This window comes from Peromyscus californicus, unplaced genomic scaffold, assembly GCF_007827085.1.
Source record: "Peromyscus californicus insignis strain IS unplaced genomic scaffold, ASM782708v3 Scaffold_16__1_contigs__length_79575227, whole genome shotgun sequence".
NCBI classification, from domain to species: Eukaryota; Metazoa; Chordata; class Mammalia; order Rodentia; family Cricetidae; genus Peromyscus; species Peromyscus californicus.
Window position 1 is genome coordinate 7154654 of NW_026294458.1, and position 14092 is coordinate 7168745.

General features: G+C 43.9%; 1 protein-coding gene across 1 annotated transcript in view; it reads left to right on the plus strand.

Annotated features, from left to right (window-relative positions):
- The first annotated feature begins 254 nt into the window (after nucleotides 1-254).
- Igf2bp2 (insulin like growth factor 2 mRNA binding protein 2) overlaps nucleotides 255-14092 on the plus strand; it is a 122793-nt gene continuing 108955 nt past the window's right edge. Inside the window, exons 1-2 of the mRNA XM_052740219.1 lie at nucleotides 255-481; nucleotides 1961-2021. Of these exons, the coding sequence (XP_052596179.1) occupies nucleotides 304-481; nucleotides 1961-2021 (239 nt within the window). The 5' untranslated portion in view covers nucleotides 255-303. The remainder of the gene's footprint in view (nucleotides 482-1960; nucleotides 2022-14092) is intronic.

A 14092-nucleotide genomic window follows, 5' to 3' on the forward strand; every position in this document is an offset into this window, starting at 1 on the left:
CTCAGGCGCGCGGGGTGCGTCGCCCCGTCGCCGCCCCGGTACCGGGAGGCAGCAGCAGCAGCAGCAGCAGAGCGAGCGCTTTGTCCGCGCGCCCGCCCGGGACTCTGCCCCGAGGAGGCAGCCGCGCCGAGTCCCCGCCTCCGCCTCTGCCCCCGGGCGGGCCGGGCCGGCCGCGGTGGGGGGAGCCAGGCTGAGGGCGAGGGTGGGGGCGGGGGCGGGCTCAGGAGGAGAGGAGGGCAGCAGAGGCGGCGGGAGCGCCGGGTGCCGGGCCGGGGGAGCCGCGGGCTCTCGGGAAAGACACGGATGATGAACAAGCTGTACATCGGGAACCTGAGCCCCGCCGTCACCGCCGACGACCTCCGGCAGCTCTTCGGGGACAGGAAGCTGCCCCTGGCGGGACAGGTCCTGCTCAAGTCCGGCTACGCCTTCGTGGACTACCCCGACCAGAACTGGGCCATCCGCGCCATCGAGACCCTTTCGGGTGAGCACTCGCACGACCCACGCCGCGCCTCGCCGGCTCGGGACGGCGGCAGCGGGGAGGCCGAGCCCCACGGGCCGCGCCCGCCGCGACTCCCGCGCCCGCACGCTCACTTCCACGCACCAGCCCCGCGACTCTGGCGGCGGGCGGGCTCCGGGACGGCCGGCTGCCCTGCCCCCACAGCGGGGGCTAACTTCGACCCTCGGGCCTCAGACTCGGGGTGACCCTGTGCTCCTCCGAGGGTCCCCAGGCTCGCTGGTTCCCTAGGAGCGCCCCTGGCTTGCCCAGCTGCTCCCCGGAGCTCCCCCGCCCCCACCTTTGCAGACTCCCCTGTTTTCCTTTTCTCTGACCCTTCCAGTGCCCTCTTTGCCAAGGGCCCCCCAAATCCAGCATCTCCTTTCCTCCTGGCCAGACCTTCCTTCTTCCCATGCCTTGTGCCAAAGACCTCTCGCCCTCTGCCGTCTCCCGAGCCGCATTCTCCTTTTTGAGACCCCCCCCTTTCTCCTGGCCCCCCACTTTCGGCAGCTCCTCGACTTTATCTACTGAACCCTTCGAGGTCCCGGGGTTCCCCCGACCCGGCTCCTGCCGGACCGCACATCTCCCTGGGTCTTTTCCCGAAGCTCACTTCCCTCTCGCTGGTCTCGGAAGCGCTCCTATTTTTCCCTGAATTTTTTGTCCGATTTTATTGAGAAGAACTCGGGGCTGGGGGCTTTCCGCCTCCCGTCTCCCCGCCTCCTGCTCGGCCAGAAGCACCTTTTTACGAGGTACCCTGTCTCAACTCGGTGGGGGCCCGGGCTGAGAACCGGGAAAGAGGCGACCGGGGGGCCCGCGAGCGCGCTGGAGCCCAGACGGGAGTCGGAGCGCTGCATTCGCCCGCGCGCGCGCGTTTCCAGCTCGCATCCCGCACACGCACGCTGCGGGCCACGCTCCCCGGGCCTGCGACCCCCGACCCCGAAGGGAACCCCTTCCTTGGGGGACGGTTGGGGGGGCTGGTGAGACCTGGGGGTCACCCCAAAGCAGGCGGCCGCAGAGCCGGGGACTCCTGCGCGTGTCCCCGGGGCCGCTGGCAGCGAGGGCGGTGGGGCGGGGGTGGTGGGCGAGCGCCCTGGAATCCCGGGGTCCCGGAATGGGGAACTGGGGGCCGGAGAAGCCGGGGAGCGCCTGCCCTGCAGCTTGAGTTTCAAATGAGCTCATCTTTTCAAATTGGCGCCTCTCTTTATTAAATGTGTTTTTCCGGTAATGCCACCCACAGCTATACCTGGGGTCAGAACCGGGCTTGTGCCCTTCCCACCTCGTCTGCCACCCGTGGCGCCCACTTTTCATCACAGTTGGAGCTAAGTTCACCCAGCTGCGGCCGGGTGGGGGACCCCTTGAAGGCTCCAGAAGGCGGAGCCCGAGCGCGGAGTAGTGTGCGTGCCCCTCCTAGACCCCCGCGGGTTTGACTCAGGGAGGTTCTGAGTACTTTAAATTTCTGTTTTAAAGGTAAAGTGGAATTGCATGGGAAAATCATGGAAGTTGATTACTCAGTCTCTAAAAAGCTAAGGTAAATATATTTTGCCTGGTTTCTTTTTTCTACCCCCCACCCCCACCCCGCGATTGGGCTTCCGTACGTATAACTAAAAAAATATGGTCAACTTTTAAAAATGTGTCTATATGGTTTTTTAAAAGGGCTTTTGTTTGTTTTGTTAGTGGAGATACATAGCTTAGAAAGTTATTATTGTTATTATTATTATTTTACTTTCATTATATAAGGTGTTTTCTGTGCTTGCAAACTGTTTGGTGCCTAATTAGGGGTCAGGATGGAGAACACTAGGTAGATTCAGTTGGCTGTGACCGATTAAGTTGTTTATCCTAAATTGCCTTCCACGGAGAACTCCGCACTGCCATCCCTACCCCCAGCACAATAGCAAACTTCCTGTGAGATGTTAAGAGTAAATATTTACTGTGTCAGCTGAATTGCTTAACTTGACCATGCGATTAATTTTTTTTTTTGCTTAGTTTAGTGACGGATAATAAAATAATTCAGTAAACAAGGGGTCAGTATTTTGCATAGTATTCTAAAGCAGTAGGCTGTTTGTATGGGATGCAGGGAGAAGCCAGACTTCTATAACTGAGGCAGTGGGACTGTGCTCCGGAGCACTTGGTTGTTATTGTTGCTTTAGAGAAACGTTGAAGAATAAACAAGTGTCACGGTGAAGTTGATAGTTAGCTATTGTTAATGTAGGAGTAACACGCTTTGTGGGGGTTGGGTTTCCCCAGTGATTTGCTATGAAAGAATGAAGGAGACCATCTTTGTTTAAAGCTCATTGTGGACTTTAAATTGGGAGGTGGCGGCTTTATCCCCCACCCCCCACCCCACGTGTCGTTACTTAGTTTATATCCATTAAGGAACGTTTCTTTGCCATTCGTCATTAAGTGTCTGAACTGGGGAGGCTAAGTCTGATTTTCCACCTTCTTAGTCAGAGGGAAGACGCAGGGTTGAGAACATTCTAAAATAAATTGGTTTTATAAATACTTGGATGTGTTGGAGGGTTTTAAAAACATTGTGTGCATATTTCCACATACACTTTAATGTAACTGAATCTCTGGAAAGGATTGTGTGCCGCATTAGAAAACTGTTTAATACTTTTGTTTATGAAAAAGTTAAGGATTAATGATTTGCAGTTTGGGCTGCTCTACTGAATGGATTCTTAGGTTGAAAATGTATAGCTGGCTTTCTGTAAATTGTTTTAAGTTTATGTAGTTTCCTTCAGTATTATTATTTTTTGAGGGGACAGGTAAGGAGATGTTTTCTGGGATGCTAAGTACTTACTGTAAGTTTAAACCATTTGTCTCTCAACAGTTGAAGTTTTGATTAATACTGTTAGAAATGTTTAATGCACTGTGCATCTAGAAATATTTCATTCTGTTGAATCCTTTTGGAGGTCAAAATTAGCAAAAGTCAGTAGATTTTTAATTGGGGTTATTTGATGTCCCATTATTCCATGATGCAGTGTATGCCATTTAATTTTCAAAACAAGTGAACTACTAGTTTAAAGTTATTTAGATCACCTAAAACTTACCAACAAAAAGACTGCTTTGGCTTTTTCTTTTAAAAGGCAGAGGTGGTTTGCATTTTGGTTGAAGTGTCACTTAAGTAATTTTATTCTGCCATGGTTCAAAAAGTCTTGCCATGAGTTTTAGTATATATTAAATAAACAGTTTAGGGCTTTTACAGTCCTAGGAATAAATGGATTTCTTTGAACATGTTGGTGATATAAAATAACCAGGAGGAAGAAGCTAAGAGCACGCTGTGTGGTTGACCACACCTGAAGACAGTTAACAAACCAAAGCAAGGGTAGCCTGCTGCTGGAGAGAGTGGCACCATTTTTTGATTGGATGATTTTAATCTCCCCCCTCCCTTTTATTTCAAATACAAAAGTTCCTTGCTTGCATTGCAAGCTAAGGGAGAGAAGGCTAAACTGGTTAGAATTGGGTAGCTGAGTTCAGCCCTGTGGGATGAGTTCTCCATTAATTCTGGGCACAGCCATGCTGGTGGCTTTAAAAAACCCAGAATACTGTGACATTTGAGACCAAAGCTTTCATGTTACACAGTGATCGTTTTATTGTTCTTTTGTTGCATTTCCATGTAAATTGACAAGTTGGAAGTAAATTTGTGAACATGAGGTCAGTTCTGTATGTAGTTTTTGTGTTCTGTAGAGCACGGGGAAAATAAGCCATCCTCTCTTATTTACCTCCTTGAAAAATGATTCAACAATTGAGTGCTAATGTTTTAATATCGTGCTTGGTTCTTTGATTTTTCAGGAAGCTGTTTTAATACCTGTATTCCAAATAGGTTTTTTAAAAGGTGAAGATAGTTTGTAAGATGCTTTAATCTTCATTTGAGGAGTTGTTGGCATGCTGTTTGCTTACCATTGGGCCTTTTGTTAAATCACATACCACCATTTTATACACGTGGCTGCATTGTAGACAGACTAGGCACTGCTGTTTTCTCAGTCACCCTGGAGTAGAGAATTCTTTCCTTTTGGCTACTTACGTTTCATCCATTTTAAGTGCAAATTATTGTACAGCAAGCCATACATATCATCTGTTTCTCTTACATTCTACTTGGTTTCAGTCTGCTGAATAAAAATCTTTGAATTTTTTTCTCTCTATGTTCATATAGTTCCTGTGGGTCAGAGATTTAGTAAAGAGGAAAAACTTGATAACTTTAAAAGTGCTGTTAAAAGTTAAGTGAACTGCCTTGATAGACATTTTATTTTGGGTGCTGCTGAAAGTTCACTTAAAAAGTCACATATACACACATGTACACATATTGGATAAATTGTTTTGCTCTAAGGCATGCTGACTTGAATATGCTTTTGTATTTAAAGTTGAATGATTCTGTGAGAAATAGAGCTTTAGAAAAAAATGCAGGATCTACCCACTTCTAGGAAGTAGCTGAATGATGCTAGACAGGTTTCAGCTGGGACAGTCAAATACTCCACAGTGGTGTAGGGAAAGCTATGAATCTGTCTTTCTTGAGTTAAAAATCAGTAATTGTGTTCTCTCCAATGCAGATGAATTTGGTCTCCTATAGGAATGCTAAAGAAAACAGTATCCCAATTGTATTTTGCTTGTATGTACTACATTGTGTATAGCTGAATTAAATACCAACCCCCCAAAAAACCCACCCAACTTCAAGCCCTCCCTGTAACAAAGACTTTTTCTGCATTAATTTTTAATTTTCTAGAAACAGAAAAGACTTTATTAGTTTTAAATCTTACAGTAGCCTTCTATTTCAACAGTTTGTTGAATTAGAAGTTAATGGCTGGACTTAATTACATATGTAGAAAGATTAATACAGTGTCATATATGATATCAAACTATAAAGTCACTTTGATTTAGCTTTGAAGTTGCAGTTGCACATTTTCAAAAAGGTAAATTTTTGTATATTCTAGAGAACACATATTTTCCTATCTCTAAGAAATAGATTATTAGGGCTGGAATAGAAATGGTAAAAAAAAATAATTTACTTGCTATTTAGATAATAATGTAGTCTTAAGATGTTTTTAAGAGGCTGGCATTTAACTTTTTACATATTATTAAAACATTAAAAACTAATGAGTTCTACAAATAAAATGTATTGTTTTGCCTGATTTTTCTAATTCAATAGTATCTATTGAATTAGATTGGTTTTCTAATAGTATCAATTTTAAATTGTAAGGCAGCAATTTATAGAAGTATTTAAATTCTTAAACCTTAATTCTAAAAGAGAATTGGTCATGTAGCCCATTTGCTACATTGTGCTTTTCAATAATAATGTTTACTTGCAATTACAGATAATAAGATGATCCTTTAGGAGTTATGCGTTTCATTATGTTAAGCTGAGGTTGTCATTTGATTGATGAGGGAAAATTAATAATATTTGGAGAAAGCCTTTTACATATAATGGTCTGAAGTATATTTTCTTTAAGAAATGATTTTATAGTTTAAAATACACTTGGAGATCAGAAGATTCAAAACTAACTACATGTGAAAATTATTTCACCATTTTAAATAAACAATAATTTTATGTGTGTGTGCAGGTTGCATCAAGTTCCTTAGTGGGTTCAAGAAGCATGCTAATGATGCTGAATTGTGAGTAGAAGGATAGAGACCAGGGTACATTTATAACAAGACAGAAAAGCAGTAAAAATAGATTTCTCCTAGAACTATTTATAAATGTTTGATATTTTCTAAATATCTGCAGTCTACAACTGGACCACCATTCCGTGTCTGCTCATGAAACCCTCAAATGTAGATGAGCAATTGGTCAGTTGTTCCTGAACTAATGTGTCATCCCTCTGATTCAGTGGGGTGTGTGCATTTTGTGGGGGGCAGTAGTTTTACATAGATCAAGTAGCAAGAGAAAGAGGAGACCCTTAACTGAGCAGCCATTACTCTGAGTTTCAGTCCAGACAAAGCTAATGAAAATCACTAGATGATTGAAACCCACAAAGGAAGTCACATGTGATGCGCCGTCCCTGAGACATGTCTTTGCACAGGTGCCTTCACTCCTGGCAGTCAAGGCACAGACACCTGTGGTGGCTTTTTCAATGTGCACATTGCTGAGAAGACCGTTCTATGCAAAAACTACCCTCCTGGATTCCTCTCCGATTCATTTCTGTGAAGGCTTTCATGATCTGTCACTGCACCCCCCCAACACACACAAACTTTTATTTTCTTTTTTAAACTCAAGGTCTCCCCATGCAGCCCTAGCTGTTCATGAGCTCATGAACCCCTTTGCCTTAGCCTCCTGAATTGCCGGGATCATAGGCATACACCACTGTGCCCAGCTTATAAAGCGTGTGTTAGTGAATATGCATTTTCCTTTAGAAATGCTGTACTTAGGAGGGTGTTTTGTTATTATTGAAAAGCAGTGGTGGATCAGTTTTATTAGAAGCAGCATAAAATTGGGAGCTGCTTAAAAATTACAAAATTTCAAAATATAATTTTAAAGATTATGTTTAAACACCATGAATGTATTTTCAGTTTTTGGTTTTGTTGTTGTTGTTTTTGAGACTGATGGGCCTTGGCTAAACTAATTTTTTAAAATGTATGCTTTGAAATGTCCAGTCAAAAGCATAATATCTCAAAAACTATGACTGACTTCTTAATTTGAGGGACAGGAGAGTTCTATTTAAGAAGGCATGCCTGAGCAATTGATTAGTCAGGTTTTATCTTTTTGTACTCAATGGGAAGAGCAAATTAGTTTGGGGAACGTTCAAACAATGTCGATGAGCAGATGCTCGCAAACAGCAAATGCCTACCAGTAAAGAAAGCCACCCCCCTCATTCATTGCCACTGAAACATTTGAAATCTTCTATTTTATAATTTGACCTGATGCTTACAAGCTTATAATTTTCATTTGGTGGCACGGATGGTATGGGTTCTATTTTGGGCAGCAAATTGCAGAGTGCTCAGAATTATTTTTAAGGTTTTTTTTTTACTTTTCCTGTTTTGATTATGGATTTTAGTCGGGTTACTTCATAAAATAAGGGAAAGAAATTATTTTCTATTGCAGAAAACCTTAGGTTCTGTTGCTTTCACTGCCAAAGAGAAGGAGAAAAAATACAATAATGTGTCTTTAATTTGGTTCAGAGTTGGATGGCACGTTGATGTTGAATATAAGTAGAGCAGAAATGGGTGCGTCTGTATGAAAGGGGCCATCAAGCCCAAATGCCATCCTTATGTCCATCATTTCAGTGATTAGATAGCTCCTCTGCAAGCAGTGATTTCCCCCCCACTCCCAGTAATACTTTTGCAATCTTGAGGTGCATTTTGTTTTCTTGTTCTTGAGTCTTCTCATTGCTTATGTCTCTTACACTTTTATTTCCTAAAATTTGAATACTTAATCACAGTTTTCCTAGTCTGTTAAAGTTGGCAGTTTACTAAGTTCAGTAAGTGAACTAGAAGGTTTTTGGATACACATTTTAAGTATTATCCTATCTTCCTACAGCATGAGCATCTGTTTACCTAGTAAACAGAAACGCTTGTCTGGATCCTTTGTAACAAGAGGGGTGTTGGCAGTTTTTCTTGTTGTGTATTCATTTAATACGTAAGTGTGAATTTGCCTTCGGGGAGGGGGGAAGCTTGAACTTTAAAATTATTAGAGGTTTTGTGATCTGGTTCTGTTACGAACACAGTACTAGAGGGCATTGTGGTGAGATGTATCTTCCTGTAGTCGCATCTCAAGTTCATACAGTTAAAAAAGCTACTATGGCCTCTTCAACAGAAAAGCTGCTTTTTTCTAAGTAAGATTTGGAGAAGAGGAAAAATGGACTAGACCTTTTCTCACATGAGGAAACTTAGTCGTAGAGAAATGGAGAAATTTGTGTAAGGCAGAGAAATAAATTCATTAGTAGGGAAGAACCCAGACAAGGGCTCCATCACTGATCTTACCCCAGAGGACTTCACTTAACATTTTGTTAGCCCAGATGCCCTTCAGGAAGGATAGAAATTGTTTGTCAAGGGCCCTTTTGTGATGGCCTTATTCTTAGTGTGGTCTGAATGATCTACTCTTCATTACACTGTTTTTATAGGGAAAAATAATTGGAAATAAGCACATGGTTTTATCAGTTTTTGTTTTCCGAGACAGGATTTTTCTGTGTAGTCCTGGCTGGCCTGGCTCTTGCTCTGTAGACCAGGCTGGCCTCGAACTCACAGAGATCCACCTGCCTCTGCCTCCTGAGTGCTGGGATTAAAGGCATGGGCAATGATGCCATTTAAAAAGCAGCATTAATCTCTGTTTTCTCTCAGCTTGCCGGACAGAGACAGTATGGGGGATTTATCCAAGGAGGTGTTTGGTGTTTCTGCTTGCTTGCTTGTTTGGCTGATGTTTATACTGTTGCATTTTTTTTTCCAGTGGTTGCATTCTTTGTAATAAGAAATAAGACAGTGCTAAGAAGGACATTCCTCACTGGGCACAATGGCACAGGCCTTTAATCCCAGGAAGAGGCAGGAGGAGCTCTGTGAGTTAGAGGCCAGCCTGGTCTACATAGCAAGTTTCAGGGTAGCCAGGGCTACATGGAGAGAAAAAATATACAATATACCATAAGATAAAAATAGGCCATGTCTCTCAACGTTTGAGCCACACCAATTAGGCACGGACTTTAGCTTTGGTCAAGACTGTGTGCCATTTGGTAAAATTCAAGAGTTCACCTGGTGGGCTCCCGTGGCTCAGCCCCTTGCAGCGGGCAGTGCTCTGCTTTCTTTGACTTGCTGGTCGGAGGTGCCAGTCTTTCCTGGACTCACCCTGGAACTAGTCTTTTTTTCCCTCTGCTTCATTCTCTGCACAGAATAAGGTGTTTTGTTTGGTTTTTTAAAAACAAAAAACCAAAAACCTCTGCTGTGAGTGTGAGCAGAGGTACCACCAATGGAGTCGAGTTCTTAATGACAACGTGCTCAGTAACTAAGCAGCGTGTGTGAATTGCCCTTCATCTCTGAGCTGTAATGTTTTCCTGAACTCATCATCTTGTTTCCTATAGTTTTTGTGGACTCTCAGGCTGAGTGGTGGTGGGAGGGAGGGTGGAGTTGTCAAGAAAAAAAGTAGGTGAGGGGTTGTTTCTAACCCTTCATGCGTTTCTTTGGTTGTGTGGTCCAGGGCGGGATGTGGCATTTTCTATGGAATTGTGACTCAGAAGATGGGGGGCGGGGAGGAAAACAGTAACTAATAATTACGGAGTGGTAGCTGCTATATGCTAGGCACTGGGCTCAGCCTTCCAGGCCTTCTCCACCCTACCCCCACCCGAGCCTGAGAGGTCTGTTCCTAACCCTGCTGCAGACTGGGCTGTGAACCTTCAGACTCTACAGAAGTCCTTCCGCTGGACCCAACTGCTTCAGAGAAGCAGTGGCTGTCATACCTCTGCTGCTGTGTGTATCGAGCTCGACTAGACTGTAGCGTCTGAGTGACCAGTCAGCGAATTGTGAGAAGAACTGTGTCTGTTCTGTTACTCCTCTCCACAGTGGGTATACAGAGAACAGAAGGGGCTGAAGTCTGGTATATTCATAGTTTAGTGTAACTGAAAACCGGTTATCTGAGTATGGTGGCATGTGCTTGTCATCCCATCACTTGGGAGGTGGAGGCAGGAGGATCAGGATCGTAAAGGTCACCATGGCTGCATAGAGATTTAGATGCCTGTTTCAGCAACCACACACACGGAAGATAAAAAGAAATTGAAAGTGTTGGTCATGATTTGAAGGAATTTTTAAAAGTAGTCCTAGAGTAGAGAAATTTCTAATTATGTAAAAAGGAATAAGTGCTTAAACCCAAATGATTGTAAGGTTAAGTACAAAGACACACATGTGTCTATGATGTGTATTCTACTTGAGATGCAGAAGTATCTAATACTTTTTACCTCAGTAGTTCATTTATCTGTATTTTTTAAAATGTTCATAGTTTGTGAACAGGAAATACAGAATCCTAACTATATATTTTAAAGCAGGTCATCTTGTTAACATTAGAAAACCTTAAGCCAAGCCTTAAGGTGACACACACCTTTAATTCCAGCTCTTTGGAGGCAAAGGCAGGCTGATCTCTGAGTTCAGGGGCAGCCTGGTCTACAGATCAAGTTCCATCGAGTTCTGGGACATCCAGGACTACATAGAGATGTCTTGGAAAACAAAAGGAAAGGATGGGGAGGGGAGAGGAGGGGAGAGCTTAAGCCTTTCAGATGTGAAGGGACAGGGACTGAAGATCTGTGTATGCCTTTAAACTGGGTCCTTGAAACATCTTGTGCATTTGTGGCCGTTTTTTCTTTAGTGACATGAGACTCAAGTTACAGTCGTATCACCAGTGAAATGAGATATAAGGAGGTTTGTCTCCTATAGAGGGACGTGGTGCAGTTTTTGTTTTTTTTTTTTACCCTTATGATAATATTATGAAATGTGTTAAATTATAAAGGCTAATCCCTTTTCTCAGTCAAGAACCTGAAGATAGCTCAAGGTTCCAGAAGATACATTTTAAACACTGGCCCTCCCCCGTGACGCAGCCCATCAGCTGCTGAGTGCGATGCTTGGGGATGAAGCTGTGTGGGCTTTTGTCTTGCTTCGGACCTTTTACTATTAATGCTTCCTCACCTCTGATGTTAGCAACCCCGCTTTGACAAATGGATGTTTTCCTTCATCATTGTATGCACAGAGTTTTGAAGGACTGTGCTTTGTATCTCTTTATTTGTCAGATGTAGATGATGAAAGATTCACCTGGAAAAGGAGTCTGGCCCTTTTATTTACTAAGGAGGGAAAGAGGATGGGGGAAGAGAGGCTGGCACAGGAACAGAGGTGGCTGGGTCGCTCACGCCCGCTGTACCGCTGTGTGTGTGTGTGTGCTGTCATTCCAGAGTGAGGAGGACAGTCGATGCTTCCAGAGCGGCCAGGGCTGAACAGCTCTGCCACCTTTCTTTCCTTGGACAATGGGAAACTCCTAGGGTGACTGGCCTGCTCACAAAAGGTTTCTTTCTTGAAGGCCGTGCGCTGACCACTTCCTCTACCCCTGCCTTCCCTCGAGTTTTGTGAGGGTACTCGGAGCGCAGGGTTGCCGGCCCACTGTGCTCTAGCCCCGGTGCCCCTCATTGCTGAGGTCTGGGGCGGCTCAGGAGGTACGTGTGTGCTTGCTCAGTGTGTTGGAATGTGTGGTCTCTGTGGCACACACTTCCTTGGATTGGTGCAGCCGACACACGCGCTTCCAGGGGTGTGGGGCCACACAATGCAGATCTTCTGTAAGTGGTTGAAAGATTGGGAAAGAGTTTGTCGATGCTGAAGGTTTTCCCATCAGTAAGTGCCGTTGTGTTCATCCTTTGCAATGGAAAAACATCGCTTTCATTTCCTTCCTAATTACTGAAGGATAGAAAAGAAATCTGGCTGTGTAAGTCATCTGACTTCTGGATCCAGCCAGCCTCCTGTTCTCTGACAGTGATGCCTTCAGGCCCGGACTGTGAGTGACACTCTCTGCATGCTGGGACACCTGAGCATGAGGAAAGCAGGAATTTTAGAACTATAGGACCCATTCCTCCTTTTAGTTTTTTTTTTTTTAAAGTCTAATGACTTAAGATTTTTAAATTCTAGCTGCTGTTACTCTTAAAATTTTTACACATTTTGTTTATTCATCACAAAATATCCAAGATGACAGGGGTGTGCTGACTGCTCCATTATTTGCAGTAAGACTGAGATTTGGTAAAGGGCGCTTTGTTTTCAGGGCTGTGGAGGCCTGGGAACAGGTGGTTGCTTCTCATGCAGTTCTTTCTGCATCTTCAGAGTTTTGCCTGGGAAAAGTTAGTTCTTTTGTTCATTGATTTTCATAATGGTTTGGTATGCATATCTATTTCAATAATGCTTTCAAAATATTTAGATACCAAAATTGATTTGTGGTTTTAGTTTTTCTTTTTTTTTTTTTGGTTTTGAGACAGGGTTTCTCTGTGTAGCTTTGGAGCCTGTCCTGGAACTTGCTCTGTAGATCAGGCTGGCCTGGAACTCAGAGATCCAACTGTCTCTGCCTCCCGAGTGCTGGGATTGAAGGCATGGGTCCAGCAGATTTGTGACCTCCATTTACATGTGATGATTTTGATCACGGTGTTATATCTACCTTACAGATTTCAAGGCCAAACTCTTACTTGACTTCCCAGAGCAGTGGTTTTTAACACTGAGTTCTCTGGAGCCTGTGACTGAGGAGAGCTGAGTTTATGGAGAGCAGAAATAGCTGTGTGTGCTTGAGAATCTTGACACAGCTGTGCTCATAACTCCTTTAGATACTGTAGTTGCCTCTAGAATTTGGTTTAGAAAGGGGTGTGGTATTTAAAAGCCAACCCATGTGTCAGCCTCTGCCCTAAGCCGTTGGGGTCTAGATCTCCGGCTTTGATTGCCCTGTAGCAGAATGGCACTTTCCTGGCCCCCTGCACCTTCCTCCTGCGACCTCCTCTCCTCCATCACTTTCACTTTAGAAACAGGGTCTGCTTTGCCAGCTGCATGGCGGGCTCCTAAATCTATGGATCTTCCTGTAGTCAACAGCAGTTTCCTTTAGGAATGTTCCAGGCAGGCAGGCTCTTTACAATCCACTGGAGTCAACTGGAGTGACATGGGACCCACTCCTCTGTGAGGAACCAGCGTTTGCTTTGGACCTTTGTACTCCCTTCTACAGCAGAACAGTTCCTTTCTCAGTTGTATATTGGGGGCACTCTCTGCACAGGAGTAACATAATCTTCCAAACATTTGAAACTGGTTAGAATTGATAGCCAGCAAGTCAGATGGGATGGAAGTCATCACACTTCTTCCATACGCATGGGTTTTGTTCAGAAAAAGGGTATTACTCTTAAAAAAGTTAAAAATAGAAAGGTGGCTGATTGGGAAAAGGGGATTCGTGGGAGTGTGAGGACGACAGTTGGGTGTGAGTGTAGTCAAAATAGATCACATGCATGTATGACAATGTCATAATGAAATCCATTTTCTATGTGTGGCTAATATAGGCTAATAAAAGCATTCTTTTTTAAAAGACCAGCAAGATGGCTCAGCCAGTAAAAGCACTTGTCATCTGAACCTGATGATCCGAATGCAGTCTCCAAGAATTAGCTCCTGCAAGCTGCCCTCTGACCTCCATATATAGTGCTGTGGTACATCTGTGCTCACATGCGCGCACACATTGTACACACACAATAGTAAAAGAAATTGAAAAATAAAGACGATAAACAGAAAGTGAAAAATCAGTGTGGTTACATTTATTATTTTAAAATTTATTTTATATCGGGGAGGCACCCAGCATGGGTGCATGTTGGAGGCTGACTTTGTGAAGCTCTTCTTTCCACCCTTGTGGGTCATGGGTATTGAACTTAGGTTGCCAGGCAAGGATCTTCACCTGCTGAGCCATCTAACGGGCCCATGACTACATTCCTGATGAATGGAAATGTTCTGAATAAAGTATAAAATAGTCTTTAAATCATAGTGATGGCAAGATATTGTAAGCGGTCATACTGTGTAAAATAATTTTCCCTTTCTTATCTGGTTCTTTGTCATTTATTTTGTATGTACCAATATTGAATTACCTGAGAGGGTAATTATAGGTCAAATAAGAATTTTTTAAACATTGGTTAGTTCTCTTTATTTTTA